Source organism: Vicia villosa, unplaced genomic scaffold, assembly GCF_029867415.1.
Source record: "Vicia villosa cultivar HV-30 ecotype Madison, WI unplaced genomic scaffold, Vvil1.0 ctg.000163F_1_1, whole genome shotgun sequence".
Taxonomy (NCBI): Eukaryota; Viridiplantae; Streptophyta; class Magnoliopsida; order Fabales; family Fabaceae; genus Vicia; species Vicia villosa.
In genome coordinates this window covers 1,231,630-1,253,497 of record NW_026705046.1, presented here as the reverse complement: position 1 = coordinate 1,253,497, position 21,868 = coordinate 1,231,630, and the positions used below count along the sequence as shown (strand labels likewise).

At 33.3% G+C, this 21,868-nt stretch overlaps 3 protein-coding genes across 3 annotated transcripts; 2 read left to right on the top strand and 1 right to left on the bottom strand.

Moving 5' to 3' along the window:
* Positions 1-11,453: 11,453 nt before the first annotated feature.
* LOC131624831 (uncharacterized) lies at positions 11,454-14,149 on the top strand. The gene is made up of 11 exons (XM_058895749.1): positions 11,454-11,685; positions 11,923-12,034; positions 12,121-12,356; positions 12,430-12,678; positions 12,769-12,855; positions 12,925-13,005; positions 13,099-13,131; positions 13,334-13,387; positions 13,481-13,601; positions 13,699-13,769; positions 13,866-14,149. Exons 1-11 carry the CDS (start codon positions 11,503-11,505, stop codon positions 13,962-13,964), a joined length of 1,326 nt encoding a protein of 441 aa, XP_058751732.1. The 5' UTR covers positions 11,454-11,502; the 3' UTR covers positions 13,965-14,149.
* Positions 14,150-15,735: 1,586 nt separating this feature from the next.
* On the top strand, positions 15,736-17,170 carry LOC131624808 (protein MAIN-LIKE 1-like). Its single transcript, XM_058895722.1, has 2 exons — positions 15,736-16,266; positions 16,451-17,170. The coding sequence occupies exons 1-2, from the start codon at positions 15,736-15,738 to the stop codon at positions 17,168-17,170; spliced, it is 1,251 nt and encodes a 416-aa protein (XP_058751705.1).
* A 187-nt stretch (positions 17,171-17,357) lies between these two features.
* On the bottom strand, positions 17,358-18,207 carry LOC131624807 (uncharacterized). Its single transcript, XM_058895720.1, has 2 exons — positions 17,587-18,207; positions 17,358-17,516 (listed from the first exon to the last, which is right to left on the bottom strand). The coding sequence occupies exons 1-2, from the start codon at positions 18,205-18,207 to the stop codon at positions 17,358-17,360; spliced, it is 780 nt and encodes a 259-aa protein (XP_058751703.1).
* Positions 18,208-21,868: the final 3,661 nt, after the last annotated feature.

Sequence of the window (21,868 nt, the reverse complement as noted above, 5' to 3'; positions counted from 1 at the left end):
ACACACTACCACTATTCTTTAGATTTAGATTTTTTTTCCCAAATCTAAAAATATTTTCTTTTGAATAATTATTATTGGAAATTTCTTTACACATCTCCCTACTTTCTTGATCACCTCCGGCGAAATTCCCAAAATGCCCCCTGTTTCGGAAATGTATTTCCGAAATCACTTATTTTATGAGAGAAAAGGTGATTTCGGAAATGCACTTCCGAAAACACCCCTTGAAGGGTGTCTTCGAAGTTGCATATCTGAAATATTCCAATTTTTGGTCTTGGAATATTTCGGATATACACTTCCGAAAAAATACAGTAATTATTAAAAAATTAAAATCAAGGTGAATCAATACAATTAATAGGATATAAAATCAAGAAGAATCAAGTTGAATCAAAATTTCCTAAATAATTTTAAAGTTAAAAATTATTTTACTAATTTATATAAATTAAAAACATTCTAATTTCATAAGTAAAATTTGAATTATATAAAATTAAATATAAAATTTATTCATTAAATAAAATTTAGACAAAATCTTTTTTACATTTTTTTAAACTAAATGAAAAATTATATTATTGGTATTTTGGTTAAATATTTTTAAATAAGGTAAAATCTTTTTTTAATTTCGTTAAACAAAATATTTTTAAACTAAATGAAAATCTTTTTTTCATTAAATAAATAAGGTAAAATTATTTTTAAATAACCAAATTTCTATTTCACGTATTTCTCTCATTCATATCATATGCGTATTTTCGATAATTACTTAATTTGTTACCAATAAAATAATAATATCTTATACTAAAATAAAATATCTCAAATCATTTTATTCATACTTATATACACACATCAAATTAAATTCTTCTAATATAATATATTATTATATACCCCCACATTAAAATATATTTCAAGCAAATTAAAAAGGAACATATCAATATCAATATATTATATAATCCAAAAAATTTTGTTTATAACAAAATATTTCTTAACTCCACAATCTTAACTCAAATAATTATATAGTAAATAATATTAGAATTTAGTTAATTGATATTAATATGAATCAATTGCAATAAATAGCATCATCTAACTTATACGAATATACAATTTAAGGATATAATAAAACAAAACTCTTTAATATTAAAAAGACATGTTTTCTTGCTTTTAGTACATGTCTTAGTCAATAATATATCATTAACGGATTTATATAAATTTAATATCAATTTAGCAAAACTAAATGATAAATTTTAAAATATGAATCAAAATAGAAATATATAATTATTATTATTATTCATAACTCCTAAATTATAGCAAAATATATAATTATTATTATTCATAACTCATAAATTATATTATATTAAATTTATGATATGTGAATTAATTAATATCCCAAAATTTTAATTTTGGGAGGTTTTTTCGGAGATGCATCTCCGAATTAATCAAAATCTCAATTTTTGGGATTTTTTCAGAGATACATCTCCGAAGTCTGAAAAAATCTAAAAAAAATGTGTTTTCGGAAGTGCATCTCCGAAAACACCCCCCATTTGGTGTTTTCGGAAATGCACTTCCGAAGTGTGAGAAAATTTAGAAAAAAAAATACTTCAGAGATGCATCTCCGAAGCAGGGGTAAATTGGGGTTTTCGCTGGGGGTGACCCCCATAGGGAGGTGGGTAAAGTAAAAACCTTATTATTTTAAGAATTGGATTAGTCGTCAATTAGTTTATTAATCGAACTACTAGATCATTGGTACAACTGTATGAGTAAACTAGAATTAACTAGATGATTCGGTTGAACATTTTGGTCTCTGTAACAAAACTATATAGTCAAAAAAAACATCACGACACCTACAAATTTTTAAAATTTTAAAATATCGTAATTTTTTCATTCTTCAAATTTAAATTCTAAATATAGTCATCCTCACACACGTAACAAAAAGTAGTACATAATGTAAATCCAAATAAATAATAATTGTTGTGTCTAATTGCATTTTATTGTAATGAGAAAATGTGGTTCCAATAAGTTTTGTACATGGTATCATTATATTTTAATTTTATTTTTTAAAAATTTATCAAGACAACATCGTTTTCTCGTCGATTTTCTAAGACGGTCGGTTCTTCGATTTTATTGGTTTAGGACGATTTCCACCGATTTAATAGCTTACCCGATCCTACAATCACATCAGACCGGTGACCTTTCCAATTTCCTATTCGACCGGTTTAAAACACTGAAAATAATTGAATTTTAAATAGGTAGATCCATGTTTGCGATTTGAAAAAACTCTTTACCTTAATCCCCATATTGTTAGGAGTGGCAATATATTAGGCGGGTGTCATCAGCATATTGTCCGACCCAACTCGTTCGATAAAAAAAATTATATTTAGGCATTTTAAAAAGTCTAATAATTTAAATAGGTCGGATTAAGGCTTATAGAAAAATTTATTAAATCTAGAGGTGGAAAACGGACATGTCCGTCCCGCAAAATCCTGCAAAAAACAGAGATGGATAGGTTATACTTGAGGGTGAGGGTCTAAAAGAATGGTTTTCCCGGCAAAAAAAAAAAGTGGGGCGGTGCGGACTCGTAAGACACAATACCTTTTAAACCTCAAAATGTAAAAAAAATTATATTAATGTCCACACCCGCAAAAAATTGGGCTGACACATTAGAAGATGCAATCCTAAAACATTGACCCGCCCACAAAAAAGTACGGACAAAATGGGCATGCTCGAAGAGCCGAACCCGTTTTGCTACACCTAATTAATCAATCAGGTCCTTTTATATCATTTATTTTATTTAGGGTTAAATATACAAAACCCCTATAATGTTAGCGAGATTCGGTTTACCCAACTTTCTATTCCCCCATGTAATGTTAAGATTCCATGTCTTTAGCCTCTCAGTTGACCAAGTGGCATGGAATCTTCAATTTTGCTTATGTGGCATATTCACATGGATTTTCTTTTAATTTTTATTTATTTATTTTTAAATCCATGTGGACATTTTTTTTTTGAATTTTTTTAATTATGAGGGGGGTTTTTAAATCAATTTATTTTATTTAACCCCTCATAATAAAAAAAATTCCACGTGAATTTTAAAAAATAAATAAAAATTAAAAGAAAATCCACGTGGACATGTCACGTAATTGAAGATGTGATGTCACTTGGTCAACTGAAGAGTTAAAGACATGGAATTTTAATATTACAGGGGGAAATTCAATTTTTTTACAGGGATAAACTAAATCTTGCTAACATTACAGTGAAATTTTGTATATTTAACATTTTTATTTATTTATACATAATAATTAATTTTTTATTCTTTCAAATTTTCAATACAACATTTTATTTTGGGAATAAGAGAGGGTTAAAGCACAAAGAGACAAGATTACTGTTCTGGACTGGGCCAAGATTCGGCCCAATCTACTTTCGGCCCACTTAACCTTGGGAGTCCAAACCATCCCATGGCCCACAAAGAGCAAACAGTGCTCGTCTAATCCGTGTCCGGCATAAGTGCTCCCCGCGAGCTATCTGGCGCCCGGCACAAGCGCTCCCCGCGAGCACCCTCTGTACCGAGGACCCTACTCCTCGTAGGGCTCCTACATATCCAACCCCCCGAATAATGCGGAGTCCACGTGGTCCCTAAAAGACCGCGTCTCCCTTAAACTTCGGAGTGGTTGACCAGGACGGAGTGCACTCACGCATCTCCGATATTTCTGCCTAGGAAACCTGGCAGTCTCCTAGTTGGGCCTGGAAATCCAGCCCAGTAGCGAGATCATGGCCCAGCGCTGGAGGCTATAAATACCCTCTTTCACTAGAGGGTCAGGTATTCAATCTCTTCTAACCTTTAGCTCGTACTTGCACTCCCTTGCTCGTTTTCTCACTTTGGCATCGGAGTATCTTGCGGGTACACCCCCTTCACTCCTCAAAGATCCAGTTCCGAGCAGGCCTTGACGATCCTTCTGATCAGGTACGATCAATTACACTGGTCTTCCCTTGCATGATCATTTGAAAGCCTCGAGTGTGGGATGATTGAGATAAGACTTAGGTTGGATAATACATTCTGATAAAAGTTAAGGTGCAAGGAGGCTCATAACTTAAAAGACTTTTGAGTAGGACGCAACTATGTATTAACCATGAGGAAAAATTGATGGTTGGTGGAGGTAACTAGGGATAGGGAAACTCTGATCTAGTCGAATGTATGAAAAATATTTCGAGAAATCCAAGGAAGAACACGAGCAAATGCCCTACTCAAAATTTGACGCTTACACTCCCATGAACACCTCACAAGAAAGGATTTTAATGGGAGTTCTAACACGGAATTCAAGAAATTCGGGATAAGAAATCCTTATTTTATCAGTGAATCCTCCTAGACTAGCAAATCCAAATATTGTCGTTTCCAAAATAGTCACAACTGCAACGCTAACGAGTGCATTCACCTTAAGGCCGAGGCGAAGCTAAGGCCCAACTAGGATGGGCCATTGCCCAGGCTGCTTCCCCTAATATTTATGGATGAACTGTAGTAGGACAAATTGTTTTCTATATATTTGATACTATCTTAGAACAAAAGTGGGGAGAGCTTTAATAAAAATAATATAAAACACCCAAATGAGGAGTTCACATTTATTTGTGTTTCTATGAGAGATAGGTGGAAGAGAAGTGTCGATGATGTCATATTGACTATGCTATAATTATTATCAACAACAACAAAATTAATAAAGATTTTCAAGGCTATTTTTAGTTATTCTTATTAAATTTCTAATTTCCATATAGAGAGTATACTTACAAGCCCTATTTTTTTTTTATATTTTATCTATCATCTCTTTCCTTCAATTATTTGTTTATTTTGTGCAAAAAAATATTTGTTTATTTATACAATTGTTTGTTTATTTATAGTAGTAATATTTTTCTTCAATTATTTTTTTATTTTATGCAAAAAAAATTGTTTATTTATACAATTGTTTGTTTATTTACAGTAATAATATGGGAGTAGACTTGAAGTTTCCATCTATTATAAAAAAAACTATCTTGGAGTTTTGAAGTCAAGCAATAAGAGAAATAGAAGACAAAAATAATAATGTATTATTTTCATTATCAGTGTAGATTTCAAGTACAATATGAATCCTATTTATATGACATATGTAATAAATAGAAAATCAATATGAAATAGAAAATCAATATGAAATCTCCTAATTGATGGACATCCATAATCATATTATTTATAACACTCCCCTTGGATGTTCATAAAGAATATGCCTCATTAAAACCTTGCACCGAGCAGGATATATTCAAGTCACTTGATGATATTGATATTATTCGAACATTCATCTGAAAGAAGTCTCAGCAAGGAAATTAGCCTCGTGATTTTATATAAAACGCCATTGTAAGATTGTGTTTTATCTCTTTTATTTTAAACTATATTTTTGTTGACGAAATGAAAAGTTTGTTTTATTTTGCCCAGGCTATATTATTTTTCTGGCTTCGCCACTGCCTTAAGGATGTGACTAAAAGGTTTATAAAAAAGGGGCGGCTCTAGGGACGACAAGAGGGTACAAGAAGACTCCACTAAGAAGAAGCAATCCCCCCAAAAAGTTGTGTTGGACATGTGACTTCATACACAAGACAGAGTAAATTGTGGATGTTTGAAAAACATTGGTTAAAATCAAAATCATTTAAAAAACCAAAATCATTTTAGAATAAATGAGTAAATATGCCTATGAACCTCCTTTTACAAGGATATGAAGTTTAAGGGCTAAATTTCAACCAAACAACAAATAGAGTTTAAAGTGGTTATCCTCAAATCCAAACAAAGTTTTTTCAAGGGCTTATTTTTAAACAAAACGTAGTTTTATACTTGCTATCCTCTTAACTAAGATGGAGTTTTATATTGGATATCCTTTGAACTAGGGTTTTACACGGGTTAACCTCCAAACCGAGATATGATTTTATACATGCAAATCATGAGCCAATTGAGTTCTTACACCAGCTTGAACTTAAGAACCAAGGTGAGATTTTACACAGGCTAATCTTGAACCAACAGAGCTTTTATAGAGGTCTAGCTTAGGAACCGTTGTGGAGATTTTAATGGTTGATCTTCACTAACCAAAATATAGGTTTTCTTCTATGCAAAACTAACAAATTAAACCAAGCAGATACTTCCTAAGACAATCCCTCCAAACAAACAAGAGTTTTTACTAGTTTACCTCCCAACCAAACAACTTCTTATAGAAAAATATTTTACATGATATATAAAACACTATTGATAAATTACAATTAAGCCCTTTCACAAAACAATGATCCTCACTTAGACACCAGAAACTTTCGAAGCACTAATTCAAAATATACGTGAGAAAACAAGATATTTATAGAAAATTAAGAGTGAGTGGGAAAGTAGGATCAACGCTCGTTTTCTAGATATTATGAGATGATGGAGAAGCTTTCTATTTATAGGTCAGTTTGTGGTTTAAATTTGGAAACAATATACGGTAGAAATAAACGCCATAATTGATCAGGCCAATTGATTGTTGAACCTTAATAATTTATTGTTTAAGCCAGAAATGGAAAATTTGATATTTAGACGTTATCAATCATTAAGAGACTGTCTCAATCAATTTTAGACTCAACCAAGTGAAAATAATTGATTAGATGATTAGGGCTAATTGATTATCCACTTGTAAAAGTCCTCCAATTGATCAAACAATCTACCAATCAGTTAGATAGACATTAAAAACATTTTTAGGTGGTTTTCACAAATAATAAGAAATACTTCTCAAAGATTTGTTGTGTGTGTTTGTGTGATTTTTCCATCGTATTTCCAGAAGTACCGTTGTTCCTTTACAAGAAATTTGTGACACAGAAGGACACGACCAAATGAGATTTCACACTTCCTCTCTTTTTCGCAACTCAGAAGCTTCAACTCTCGGCATAATTATCTTTAAGTTTAGCATCACACAAAAACCTTGAATTTTCTAGCTTGATTAGGATTGAGATATCTTTTAGTTGATTACCATCATTAGGGAGTTAGGAGAATAAACCACTAGTGAACCTTAAAACTGAAGTCTTCACATGAGTGTCATTTGACAACCTTATTGTTTACTTCAAAGAGATGACTTGACAAGAACATCTTCCAAATATTTAATTATGATATGATGTGTTTCATTTGTCATAAATTTTTTTAATTTGATTTATTTGTATATGAATCTATAATTAAAGTTAATTATATTATTTAATTTGTTATAAATGACTAATGAAGAAATAAGAATCAAGTATATGAAATTGGTTCATATGATGATTGTTCAAGTATATATCATTATTGTTCTAATATGTTCGCTAAAAAACAAGCGTGATCCAAAATACCTTATAGAATCACATAGCAAAGAGAGAAAATTAGAAATGGGTTGATGAAACATATTGTAGGAAGTGAACGGTGTTATGATATCATTCATATGGGTCCCAAAGCTTTCTTAAACTTGTGCACCTTATTACAAATTCAAGGTGGACTTACACATACATGAAGATTGTGTATCGAGGAGCAAGTAGCAAATTTTTTTCATATGGTAGGACATAATGTCTGGAACCGTGTGATGACCTTATTTTTTAGACGCTCTGGTGAAACTGTTAGTTGTCGTTTTCATAGAGTACTAGAAGCTCTGATAGAGGTGGAGGGGAAATTTTTAAAACAACCTGATGGAACACAAGTGCCTCAGCAGATACTTAATAGTCATATGTTCTACTTGTATTTTAAGGTAAACAAATATTGTGTCTTATACACATATTTATTAGTTTTGTTATACATTTTTAATATATAAATTGAATGTAGGGAGTGTATTGGAGCACTTGACTATACACATATGCGTGTTAAAGTTCCAATAGAACTCACACCTAGATACCGTGGTAGAAAAGATTATCCCACACAAAATGTATTGGATGTCTGCATTTAACTTGAAATTTACACATGTCTTGGTTGGATAGGAAGGAACAGTATCTGACTCAAGCATAGTTAAAAGTGCTTTGACACGTGCACACCCTCTTAAAATTCCACAAGGTAATAAAATAATAATAAAATATTTGCATAAGCATTTAGATTAGCTAAATTAATAAGCTCATCATTTTTTTAGGAAAATATTATGTGGGTGATGTAGGATTTCCTTTAAAAGCATGTCTTATCACACCACATAGGGGAATGATACCACTTACGAGAATACTCTAGAAATCCACCTCAACATCCTCGTGAACATTCGTCATTTAGAATGTCGATTGAATGGGCATTTGGTGTGTTGAAGAAAAGATTTCGAATTTTACAAACTTCAACAGAGCTTATATTTGGTATTGAAACTCAAAATAAAATCCTCATTGCTTGTTGCATTTACACACTTATTTAATGGGTGAAGATCCCAATCAAAAAGTAATAGATGAGGTTTAAGATGAGCTTGCAAATGAAAAATATTTTCAAGGCCATCAAGATCAAAGATAAGAAAATGACGATACAAATAGCAGAGAGCCAGTTATAGATAATGTTGCTAATTCTATGTGGATAGATTATTCAAATTATTCATGATGAATTGTTACTCTTATGAACGATATTTTGAAGAATTTTGTTTGGATTTGAATTTGTAATTTTTGGATTCAATTTTAGTGTTTTGAATCTTTACATTTGAATTTGTGCACAAGTTGTAGTATTTTTCATTATGTTTTTCAATAATAGACATGGAAGCAAATTCGAAGAGGCTAAGAAAACTCAAAAGTCTAGAAACATGCAATTGGACAACTGCGATGGATGATTTCTTTATTGATGCATATTTGCATCAACAAACATTGGGAAATGAAAATGGTAATATTATGCCAAAAGCATTAAGGATAGCATTCTTAAGGAATTGAAGATTCACTTTTCGGACAAACCAATTTCTAAAGAAAAGATAAAACATCACATGAAAACATAAAAACAAAGTTTAATTCTTGTTATGACATTTTCAAGAATGGCTTGAGTGGGTTTGGAAGGGATTCAACTATAAATATGTGGATGACTAAAGATGAAGTTTGGAACAAGCTAATTGGGGTATTATTTACTATAATTGTATTATACCTTTATTTTATTATTTTTTATTTGAGTTCGCTCATTAAAAGAAATTTATGTGTACATTATTTCGTTTATTTTGGTTTAGGCAAAATCTGAAGCTGTTGAATGGAAAAATAAGCCAATGTTATTTAATGATAAATTGACCAATTTTTTTTGGAAAAGATCGAGCAACAGGGGAGCATGAAGATACAACTGGTGAAATGAGAGCAAAAAAGGCTGCAAATGTTAAAAAAAGTTACGATATAACCATCGAAGAAATAGATGACCTAATTGAAACCAATGAAGTTATTTTGGATGGATTTGATGATGAAGAACATCATTTTAACAATTCTCCTAAAATGCATTATGTTACTAATTCTCAAGATGTGTCATCGTCTAGGACTAAGAAACGAGTGAAGAAGGTTATTGAAGATGATACAACATGATTGAAATTTCTAAAATTTTCAAAAATAATGGTTGAAGTGTTTGAAATGAATACACTGGAGTTGGTCAAACAGAGTAAGAATGATAATGGTGGAGATATTTGGACTGCATTGGTGGAGATTGGCGTTGAACCGAGTTCTTTACCTCTTGTATACATGTACCTTGTTAAGATGTTGACACATTGAACACTTTAATAAAATTCTAATTGATAAGCGCAAGGAAATGTTACATCTCATTATTCCAAACTATCCTTTTTGTTAACGGTAACATATTTATTTATCACTTTTATGCATTTTTGTATCTTTAACGAAGGAAATTTTGAGTAACTTGTTTTACGTATTTTTGCAGGTTTTGTGGAATACTTAAAGAAAAGAATCATCATATCTAATGAACTTATATTTAGGGATTTCAACGGGGCAGAGAATGTTCGGAGGATGTTTCCTCGCTCCCTACCGCGCCCCCAAATTTAATACCCGCCCTCAATCTCCGTCACGGGAGAATATTTCCCCCTATCCTCATCCCAACAGAGATTGAATCTTAAAAAAATTTATGTACTTTTCGATCAAAACTATGACACTAGTATTTTGTTATTTTTTCATTTTTTAATAAAAAAACACATATTTTGCATCTTTTTTTTAAAAAAAAATAAAAATGCATCTTGCATCAATAACAAAAAAAACACTTGTTGTTGCTAATATTTTTTTTTTTTGTAAAAAAATAATAAATATTAACAGACTTGTTGCTACCATGATTCCGCTAATTTGCTACCACAGTATCGCTGTCGTCCAGTGCAAGTGGTTGATTATGTGTGAGTGTGACAAATTCATAACGACTAATTTATTAATGGAATGAAAAACATGTTAGGAAGTAAAAGTGAGTTTGAAGAGTAATTATCGTAAGCACAATGAACAAAGCGTTGAGTCATCATAACGACTAATTTATTAATTGAATAAAGAATTATAATGCTTTCCACTCTGTTCAATATCCAAACAGTTGAATGAGATATTAGTTCCACTCCATCGTAAAATATCCAAATAATATAATAGAATTTATGTTTCGTTCCATTCCATTTTATGCTGTTCCGGTAGTTTTAAATTATCCAAATATATCCTTAGTGTGTGCGCTTTCCCATACTTAACTCATATGAGAAAACTCTATTAGGAATTGATTAATATAGTAGATATAATTAAGGAAAATAAAATTAACTATTAAAATCTTGCTTATATTATCCTAATTTTTATTTCTTGATTTAAACACTCTCAATATGATAAGAAGTGTAATAACATTTCATGTGTTCAAGTGAAATTATATATCTTCACTTCTCAATATTTAGTGAATGAGAGATTTTGATGTCAAGCATTTTAGAAGAAAAAGGAGCACCAATAATATGAATATTTCAAACTTTAGAAATAAAATAGCACATGTGTAAGTAATGCGAAAGAAATAGAAGGACAAGCTATTTTCATGCCACATCCAATGTATGCAGGCGCAGCCATGCCCCTCGAGAGATGCAAATTTAGAATTTGTCAACATATGTAAGGCAGCATGTTTATTGCTTATATGCAGTTAATTAAGAGTTTAATTATTCCCTCACCATGACTTTTTTTTTCTTCATTTTTATAAGATTATTTTTATGATGCACCGTGATATTTTTTACACCATCGTTCAATAAAAATATATGGTTTTCTTATGTCATATAAATTATTTAAAAATTGCAGTCTGATTTAACGGAATTCATGATTGTGATTGGTTGGTAGTGTAAAATTATTTTACAATGTCGGTGTATTATCTTTTTTCTTATTTTTATTTAGTTGTTTAATAAACACAATTTCGCTTTTTGAAGTGGAATGTCGCAGATTCCAAACGCTCACTTAGATGGACAACCATTATTCCTCTATCTTGTTGATCTTTTCTTCCTGCACTATAAATACTCATGCATGCTTAGTGATCTTTAAAGTAATTAATGTCCAAATTACCAAGATACACTCAGGTACAAACATTTAATTAATTCAAATTAAGAATTAATAAACATGTCGTGGTGGAGCGGTTTCTTTGAGCTAAGGCCTTTATTTCACTTGCTACTTCCACTCAGCATCCATTGGATTGCTGAAGAAATGACAGTTTCTGTTCTTGTTGATGTTACAACCACTTCTTTGTGTCCTCAACAATCAACTTGCTCCAAAGTCATCTACATCAATGGCCTTCAACAAACGGTATATACATACTGAGCGGTCTTTCAAAGCGTGAAAGACAGACTACCAAAAAGAGCTCAAAATTTATCTTGGTTAAACCGTAAATAGATAAAGAGCTCATAAATATTTGTCACTATAATTGTTTTGTCATGGTTGAACTGTGTAGCTAGCTTCAGAAAGCTCTGAATAGATATGTATTATATCATCAACTCAATCAACCAACATTAGTAATCTTTAATGTATTTTCTTTCTTTCTAGATTGTTGGAATTTTCAAGATGGTGGTTCTTCCACTTCTAGGCCAGCTTTCCGACGAACACGGCCGCAAGCCTTTACTCCTTGTTACCATGTCCACAACTATAATTCCTTTTGGTAATTACAATTTTGCTTAATCAAATATCTTGGTGATGTTAACTGTTGAGTAATTGAATTATCCTTAACATTGTTGATTGTTTCAGCTTTACTTGCTTGGAATCAATCCGAGGAATTCGTATACGCCTACTACGTGACTCGAACATTTTCATACATAATCAGTCAAGGGAGTATTTTCTGCATTTCTGTCGCATATGTAGCAGATGTTGTTAACGAAAACAAAAGAGCAGCGGTATTTAGTTGGATCACTGGTCTGTTTTCCGCTTCACATGTTCTCGGGAACGTCCTGGCTCGATTTCTTCCTCAAAACTACATTTTCGTGGTACTAATCTCTGTTCACTCAGTTTCGTCTTGATGTTTGATTATGAATCGTAATTATGGTTTATGAATTTCAGGTTTCAATAGCGCTATTGACCTTTTGTCCAATTTACATGCATATTTTCCTAGATGAAACTGTGAAAATGAATCCAAGAAAGAATCATGAGATAGGCTTTGGTAATAAAGTCGTTAGCGTTGTTAAACGAAGATACAAATCTATGAGAACTGCCGCAGAAATAGTAATCTTCAGTCCAACATTAAGAGGCATGGCTCTTGTCTCTTTCTTTTATGAGATGGGAATGTCTGCCATAACCAGTGTTTTGCTGGTATGTTTCCAGCTTTTTGCTTATACTTACATGAAAAATCTCTTTTAACTAACTCATAACTTGACAGTCAAGTAATTAATTCCTATGCAGTACTATTTGAAAGCTGTTTTCGGTTTTAACAAAAATCAGTTCTCAGAACTTTTGATGATGGTCGGAATCGGTTCAATCTTTTCTCAGGTATAATACTGACGGTTGTAAGATATTTGGCTTATTTTAAGTACTTACTACATACAAACTGATTTTCAGATTGTGTTGCTTCCAATACTGAATCCTTTGGTTGGAGAAAAAGTGATTCTATGTTCTGCCTTACTTGCATCAATAGCATATGTAAGTTTATCTTTCTTTTCTTTTCATCTTACATGCTTCCTAAAATCAAAATCACTTATTCCGTAGTTCTCTTCATAACTTTTTTTGGTGTAGGCTTGGCTTTCTGGTTTAGCATGGGCCCCTTGGGTAAGTAAAATTGATAACTTCCTATACAAAATTTTACTTTCTCTGTAGCTTTCTCTATAGCACAGACACCTTTGAAAAAAAGTGTGTATGTATCAGTGTCTGTCCGAAACTGACACCTGTGATTCCGTTTCTAGTGTCTGTGCTTCATAGTTTACTCTCAATGTTTATGACATGTTTGTTCAATGTCCTTAAACTTATGCAGGTACCATACTTAAGTGCCTCATTTGGCATAATCTATGTCCTAGTGAAACCTTCTGTGAGTCATAGATTAATTTTTCTATTTCTCATGTGATTAAATTATAATCCATTTTTATAGTTACAATAAAATCATTAATTTCTTGTGATGCAGACCTATGCTATTATTTCAAAAGCATCAAGCTCAACCAATCAGGGAAAAGCACAAACTTTTATTGCTGGTGCACAATCTATATCTGATTTACTATCACCAATTGCTATGAGTCCTTTGACTTGTGAGTATGGAATATTATCAAGCTAAAGATAGCTTTTCTCATTAGAAATTTTACTCAGAATTTTGAATGCTTAATAATTGTTGTTTCATTTTTTCAGCACTGTTTTTATCTAGCAGTGCTCCATTTGAATGTAAAGGTTTTAGCATTATATGTGCATCTGTATGCATGGTAAGATATCTAATTTCTGTCTTCACATGAATATCTAGTTGTTTTTTTGTTTTTTTATTCTTTCTATTAACTTTGAAATGTTTTCAATTTTTTCAGATGATTTCTTTGGTTTTTGCTTGCATGTTAAATCCTAATCCTCATTCAAGTAATGGGTTGGAAGAAAACCCAGAAGACCCTCTTCTGAACTATAGCTGATTAGGGATGTAATTAAGGCATCCTTGGCCTCAAATTTCTGTTGGACATTGCCATATATTGAAGATTAAATTTGTTTGTTTTTTAAGGGAAATATTAATTGTTTGTATCTTATGTTACCTCATTCTCAACCTGAACTATGCCTTGACTTGAGGACAATAAATATCAATGATTATGTAAAGTTGAAATTGATTTATGATTGAGTATAATAATTTTTAATTTACCAAATTTTAGACTATTTTTTAAGTGAAACATCCAAGAGAGGAGAGAGACCAATCCAAATCAAGCAGAAGAAGAAACATCTAAAAAGAAGAAACTATATAGAAATACAACGTCAAATATAATCAATTTAAATTGAACCACATCAAACTAAATCAAACATAACCAAATCACAACGAAGAGAAAGGAAAACAAATGTTGTACAAGACCAATACTAGAATCTACTACGAGGCAAAAGAAAGGTACACATTACCATTTACCAATACTAAAGCTTATTAAGAGTCCCACATCATATGATATAGACCTGAACATATCTTTATAAATGAGGGCAATCATCACCCATCAAGCCAGTTATGTAGGATTGAGTTAGGCCTAACCACATTTTTAACATGGTATCAGAGCTTATCGATCGGACCTTGGGCGCCCATCGTTTAAATCCACAGACCAAGCTCACAAAGAGTGTTGGGCACAAGGGGTGTATTGGAAAGATTCCAAATTCCACATTAGTTGGTGATAGTCTTTTGAAAGAGTATATATAGAGTGACACGCCTCGCCATATCAAAGAATAAGTCACGCGTCAGAAAGGTTCGAAAGAAATTGTGCATGTTTGACACCCGATATTAGAATGACTATTATTATACCTTTTCGGATAAAAAATCGGCTTACGATATAGGCCTTTTAAGGCATTCGAGTTGAAAATTATACCCCCGTATCCCTACATTTATCCCAATACCCCTACAAAAAAAATTTTCGGACAAATTTACCCCTGTATAAATAGTAAAAATTTCAAATTTTTTTCTTTTCACTCATTCAGCCATTTACGTTTCTAGGTGAATCCAGAGATTTTTTTTTTCCAAAACCGGATACCCCAAGGCTCCCAGTTCCAGTTCTTCCATTCTGACAAAGAGTGAGTTTTTTTTCTTAGCCGGATAACCCAGCGCTGGGGTTTCCGGTTCTTATTGTTACCAACCGGATAACCCAACAATGGGGTTTCCGGTTCTTCATTTACTCAGCCGGATAACCCAACAATGGGGTTTCCAATTCTTCAATCTCTCAGCCGGATAACCCCCCTTGGGGTATCCGATTCTTTTTTTTTTCCGTTTTTGATTTTTTTTATTATTATATTTAATTTTTAATAACATTTTATTTAATTTTTAACTATATTTTATTTGTATTTTTTTAGTGGTTCGAAGAAGAGGAGATGCGATCGACGGAATGCGTCAAAGAGGAAGACAACGTCGAGAGGCTGATGGCGAGGGACAGCAGGGAGCTGCACCTGAGGTTGGTCCGCAGCACCCGGGATTTCCCGGAGGACCGACTGATACTTCTTTATTGATTAGATATCAGAACCATGTTGCCTGTCATTTATGGTTGGGCGAGGTACGCCAATGTTTTCTTTTAGTTTCAATAATTTAAAAATTTATGTTGAATAATTTTAAATTATATGTACTTATATATTAACACATATATTACAAATTATTTTCAGGAGAGACGACCAAATCCAACCTTAAAGGTTGCTGCACATGGCAGCAAATTAATAGGATGAGTTCCGGCAATGCTCCCAAGGCAGATGAATGATTGGTTAGTTGCATCTGGTCTGTCATCTTTGCAGTATACTAGTTTGGCCAGGGTAGATACACATCTTTTATCTGCTTTTGTTGAGAGATGGCATCCTGAAACATCATCATTTCATATCTCGTTCGGCGAGATGACCATCACTCTAGATGATGTTTCATGTCTACTTCATGTACCGATTAGGGGCGAGCTGGTTGATCCCGATTTTGTTGTCACCGATTATGATACTATCCATAATGCTGTTGAGTTGTTTGGTGTCTCTTTGAGTGAAGCATCTGAGGAGGCTTCTTCCGTAAGGGGTCCCTACTATAAATTGGATTGGTTGAAGCAAGTTTTTGAGCAACAAAGAGCTGCAAATAACTTTACAGGTGCTATGAGAGCATACATGATGTTGCTATTAGGTTGCACTATTCTTGCCGACAAGACTTTTACTCTTGTCGAGGCAAAATATCTACCACTGTTGAGAGATTTGAATACTTGTGGAAGATATTGCTGGGGGGCAGCTGCACTGGTTACTCTATACAGATAATTAGGGGATGCTTCATTTTATTCGTGCAAGCAGCTTGGCGGTTATGCCTCTCTTCTTCAGGTACAAAATTTTACTTATGATTTAGTTATACTTAATTATTAATTTTTTAGTTTAATTTAGTTTATTATAATTTAGTTTAATTTATAATAGTAATGTTTTGTTACAGTGTTGGATTCACGAGTATTTTCCAACTGTTGGAAAGAGAGGTACTTATGGGTTATGTGGCATTGATAGTCTAATGGCTAGGGCGATGAAATGGGAATATAGGCAGGGGACGCAAAAAGTGGCTGACATCCGAATTGTGTTAGATCAGTTGACCCCTCACGATATCGTCTGGCGCCCTTTTGAGGGTCATAGGGCGCACCGTCCTTTTGATGATAGCTATTTGTTCCGGGGTGGTTTGAAGTGGTATGGTACTGTAGTTCTATATTTACCTGACAAATGCATGCGTCAGTTTGGATACAGACAGTACATACCGATTGCTCCTCCTAATGTAGACACACTTGATGTGGATGTTGAGTGGGCTACATATATGCAAAGTGGGTTGCAGGTGATCCGATCCCACGATGATCCCCCAACTATGTTTGCCACCATACCATATGAGACAGACGATGATTATTTGGCGTGGTATTATACAGTGTCACATCCTCTATTGAGAGCACCACGAGGTGATCAGCCGATGGAGGTACTAGTGCCTGTCTATGACGAAGGACCGTCAGACCCAAGGTTATCATATATATCTCATGAGCTTCATCATTACTTACAGCATCATCAGGCACGTCCTGAAGACGATCAGTTTCTGGAGATATTTAGAGCACTCAGACTTGCACAGGGCGAACCATTACCTAGGGAAGGTCCAATTACTTATGACAATGAGTCTGATTGATGTCACATTTTAAGTTTATATTTATGTTTTAGTTTGAGACTTATGTATTATCATGAGACTTGTAGACTTATGTATTATTATGAGACTTACAGTTTGAGATTTACTATTTATAATCCATTTGTCAACATATTAAAATCCAATATCATAAAATCAAACCAAATAGTATCAATGTTGTAATATCATAAAATCAAACTAAGCTGACATATTTTGGCAGTATAGGCGTAAGCCGTTGCCAATGTTGTAACCGCCCGACAAATCCTACCATCCAAGATGTTGCATCTTTTGTGCGATATTTCTTCCAATCAGCTGTGACAGGTGGCAACAGGAATCCTTCATTCATGTTTACCTGCACATAAAATAAATATCAGAAAAAGTCAAATAGGGATTGAATGTACCAAAATTGTGTTACTAATTACTTGAACCCAATGATTTCCATTAACAAATCCGATGCAGTAAATGGATGCATTAGGTGAATGTGCACTCGTCATAGGAAAGTAACTCAAACTAGGGTGACCTAAAGAGACGAGAACAACGTTATACCAATTAGCTATTACATAGCCCAACTCAGGTAACGTCATCCATTTATTTGGTGGCTGTTGTCCTAAAGTTTCTATCACCAACGATGATCTCACAGTTGGAAGGCGTTTACCAAATAAATCCTCATACAACTTGCTTCTAGGACCTATAATTTCTTTCTCCAAATCCCGACGAACCATTGACCATCCATCTGTGCCATAACCATGCAAAGATGCAATGGCTCTAAACCCACAATTTCCATCATCTCTTACATCAACAATGTCATCAATAAATGGTCTGATGTAATCTGGAAATTGTACAATGTATTTATCAAATTCTTTATTTTTTGAGGTTTGGGATAGTTGTGAACATAACCTCTTTGAAGATTTTTGCGAACTCGAATGTGCTTGATCAACATACTCATATCCTGAAGGATCACGATAAACATCATATCCCACAGGTCTCTTCCCTTTTTTCTTAACCCCTCCTTTGGTTTTAATTTTTTCAGGCGGTGGACACATCTTTGTTGTAGTCGGATAAGCAATCTCACACACTCTGCTTTTTAATGCTCTTTTTCAGACAACATCTAGTGACCTCCACCTTTTCCAAATTTCATCGATTGCATTTGTCATGTCTACTTCTAATCCATCATCTGCATCTACATCTTGATTTCCTTCCATATTTAGTTTTCTCCAATGAATATGAATAGCCTCAATTGGTATCGCATCACCACTCAATGTATATCTCCCTAACTCACAAGCACATGGTAACCCATATACTTTTCTATGAGTACATCCGCACTTTTGCGTATCGGTACCTACCATGTCAATCCTCAACCACTCTTCAGCAATCTGCCTCAATGCAGCTCTTGATACTGAACCACGCAAATTTGAATAAAAAGGACTAGTGTGTGCATGCTCAACTTCATAAAAACTCTTCTGAAATGAAGCTTTAATGTTCCCCACTTGTATCTTGATATTGTCATTCATAGCCTCCCAACATTTGCATAAATCACCTAAGCTATTCTCTAACATTTGCTTAAGTTTCCAATGCGCAGACTCCACCCTTTAAATAAAACAAAACAACTAATTATCTGTAATATTAAGATAAAGAAACAATGTCGATAAAATCACATAGACATACCTATTTGTTGTGGTGTTGCCCAAATGTAACACTTGATTGATCCATGCTTCGACAAATCGATGTCTGTGCGGTGTCAACCATGTGTCATTCACATAATCAATAAAACCTTTAGAGTCAACACATGCATCCTCAAGTTGTTTCAACCTTTGATGGTACTCCATCTCATCACTAGCCCTTGTAAGTTCAAACCACATTTTCTCCACTGTTTCTCGCATATCATCCACAACATGTTCCTTACACTTTGATTTCACGTTTTTGTTGATGTGAAATCGGCAAAGCAAATTAGTTGTCTTTGGAAATATTGTTTCAATGGCTTTCATTAAAGCAAGATCTCTATCAGTCAAGATTACTTGAGGACAATCATCCTGTTTGATAAACAACTGTTTCAACTTATCCAATACCCAACAAAAAGTATCTGTCTGCTCAAATTCCATATTGGCAAATGCAACAACAAATGTTAATTTAGTTGATGTCATACCAACTATTTCAAACAACGGTTGCCTGTACTTGTTTGTCTTGTATGTGCAGTCCATAATCAATACAATAGGAAACATATTCAACAGCTTCACTGATTCTGGATGAGCCCAAAAAATATCTCTAACAACTTTTGACTCATCCTTTTTCCTACTCCAGTAAACATAACCTGATTCTTCAACCAACATGAGCAATTGTTGCATTTCTATTCTGGGACCCCTTATGTCTTTTTGTATCTTACTCTTTGTCATACCCCAAAATTTGCCCTCCTATATTCAATCAAAGTTTCCTCATTTCATCTCTAATAACTCAAGGTTCTAAGGTTTTCTCAAGTCACTCTCTCCTATCCAAAACTGGGGTTTTGCGCTTTATCAAAGGAATTATAATTTCTAAGGTCTCAAATGGATCCCAAGGTGTCTCACATGTATCAAAGAATCTCCATGTCAAAAGTCAAGCTTCAATCCCAAGGATTGCTCACTCAATGGCTCATATGATCAATAATCGACTATGTTGACCTACAAGTCAACTATAGTCAAAGTACAGTCAAAACTCCTGACTTTTGGTCAACATCAAGTAGGGAAGATTACATCCATTATTTGATCAAAGGTTGATCATAATTGATCAATAAAAACTCAGAAATGAACAAATTCAAAAGGTTCAAATTAGGGTTTTTCATAGGAGAAAGTCAACTCAACTTTGACTGGTCATAACTTCCACATGGAGTATCAGAAATTTCTCACTCAAAGCCTATTATGAAGGAAATTGGATTTTTTACAACTTTGTCTCTCACAAGCCAAGGCCATAAATGCTTCATTTGAGAAATATGGTACAAAAGATTATAGGTCCTTTTCAAAGGTCAACTAAAAGCAGTTTGTTGTCAAAGGCCATATCATCAAGATAAAATCTCCAAAGGAAAAATATGTTCCAAAGGGGCTTGTAGAGGACATCTTGAGGTTTCCAAAAAATCCTAGAACTCTCCCATATCCTAAAAATTGAGGGAGATATGCCTTGCCAAAGTTGGGCGATTTTGAAGGAAATATATGAAACAAAAGTGGTTCAAAATGATTATTTTTGCAAATGGGCTTATTCTTTTATGATCCAAACTTGCTTATAAGAGTACTAAGAACCTCTAAATTCAATGGCATGCCAATTTAACTTTTATTTTATTTTTATTTAATTTTTTATTCGTTAAAAATCCAATTTAAGGCAAATAAATGGAAAATATGAGAAGATTTGCCTTGAGATTATTTTAAATCCATTCCAATCACTCACCATATCAATAATGTAACACCCCAAATTCTACCCGAAAAATATAATAAAATCAGAGTATAAATTCCAAACAAGTTCATTTGAGGTATCACATATTCGTCATCTCAAAAACATTTACGGCTTACTTGCCTTCATATAGATACATAGCACAAGAATTTAAAACGATAATCAAATCATTACAAAAAAATCACTTTGTTTCAAATTAAATAGTTAACTCGCAGCGGAATCATCAAACTTCATAAATATTCTAATCAAATCATAGCATCATTGCACAGTAACTTTAAGTTACAATTTAAAACATAGTTCACTTAAAAATTCAGCAAACAAAATAATAAATAAAACAATCTCTTTATCCCCCCGAGTGCTACGTATCAGAGCAAGACACCAACTCGAATAACAGCAACTAAAGACTTCATAAAATCACTTCAAACTTCCACCGCTATCTTGAGTACCTGTCAATTTCCCATGGTAGGGAAACATCATTCAGAAAGGGTGAGATATCTACCAATATAAACAAACGCATGATAAACAATATATTAGAATTAAATCATACAAAATTATCACGTTACGGATTTCAGACAACAGTTATAATAACAATTAACCTGAACAGTTATAATAACAAAAATCAACAACAACAACGTATTAATAGTTATAACAACTATTTCTCATCTTCCAGACAATACCTGCCACAACACGTCATTAGTATAACAACTTATAATTACAACTTCACATTATCACAACTCAATAACTCAAGTCACATCACGTCACAATTAAATCACACTCATGCCACATATAATGAGACTCTAACAAATGCACATGTATGTGGTACCCAGGGCTTCAGCCCCCATCACCAATTGCCAGTTAAACAGAGGCATCAAGGCATAAGCCTTCGTCGCTAATTTGCCAATCCAGGCCGTCGCCAAAATGCATATGTATATGAATGCAACAAACACATACAACAACAACATCATCGTCACAAAAGGCATAAGCCTATATCGTCGCTATACCAATAAATAGAGGTATACATCGTCACTGAAACATCCTTCAACATCGCATAAAACAACAACAATTATCACCACAACAATAACTAATTTCATCGAATCAACACGACAGAATCACAACAAATAATCAGGAATAATTTCCTACGAATTTAACCCCCACATATCATTCATCATGAATCCGGTTATAGAGTTAGAACCCCACCCCTTACCTTGTATTCGGAGTCCGTTCTACAATTCTACCGATCGAAGCCATCTAGCCTTAGCTCCCAACCATTGCCTCTTTTAATCAGAATCA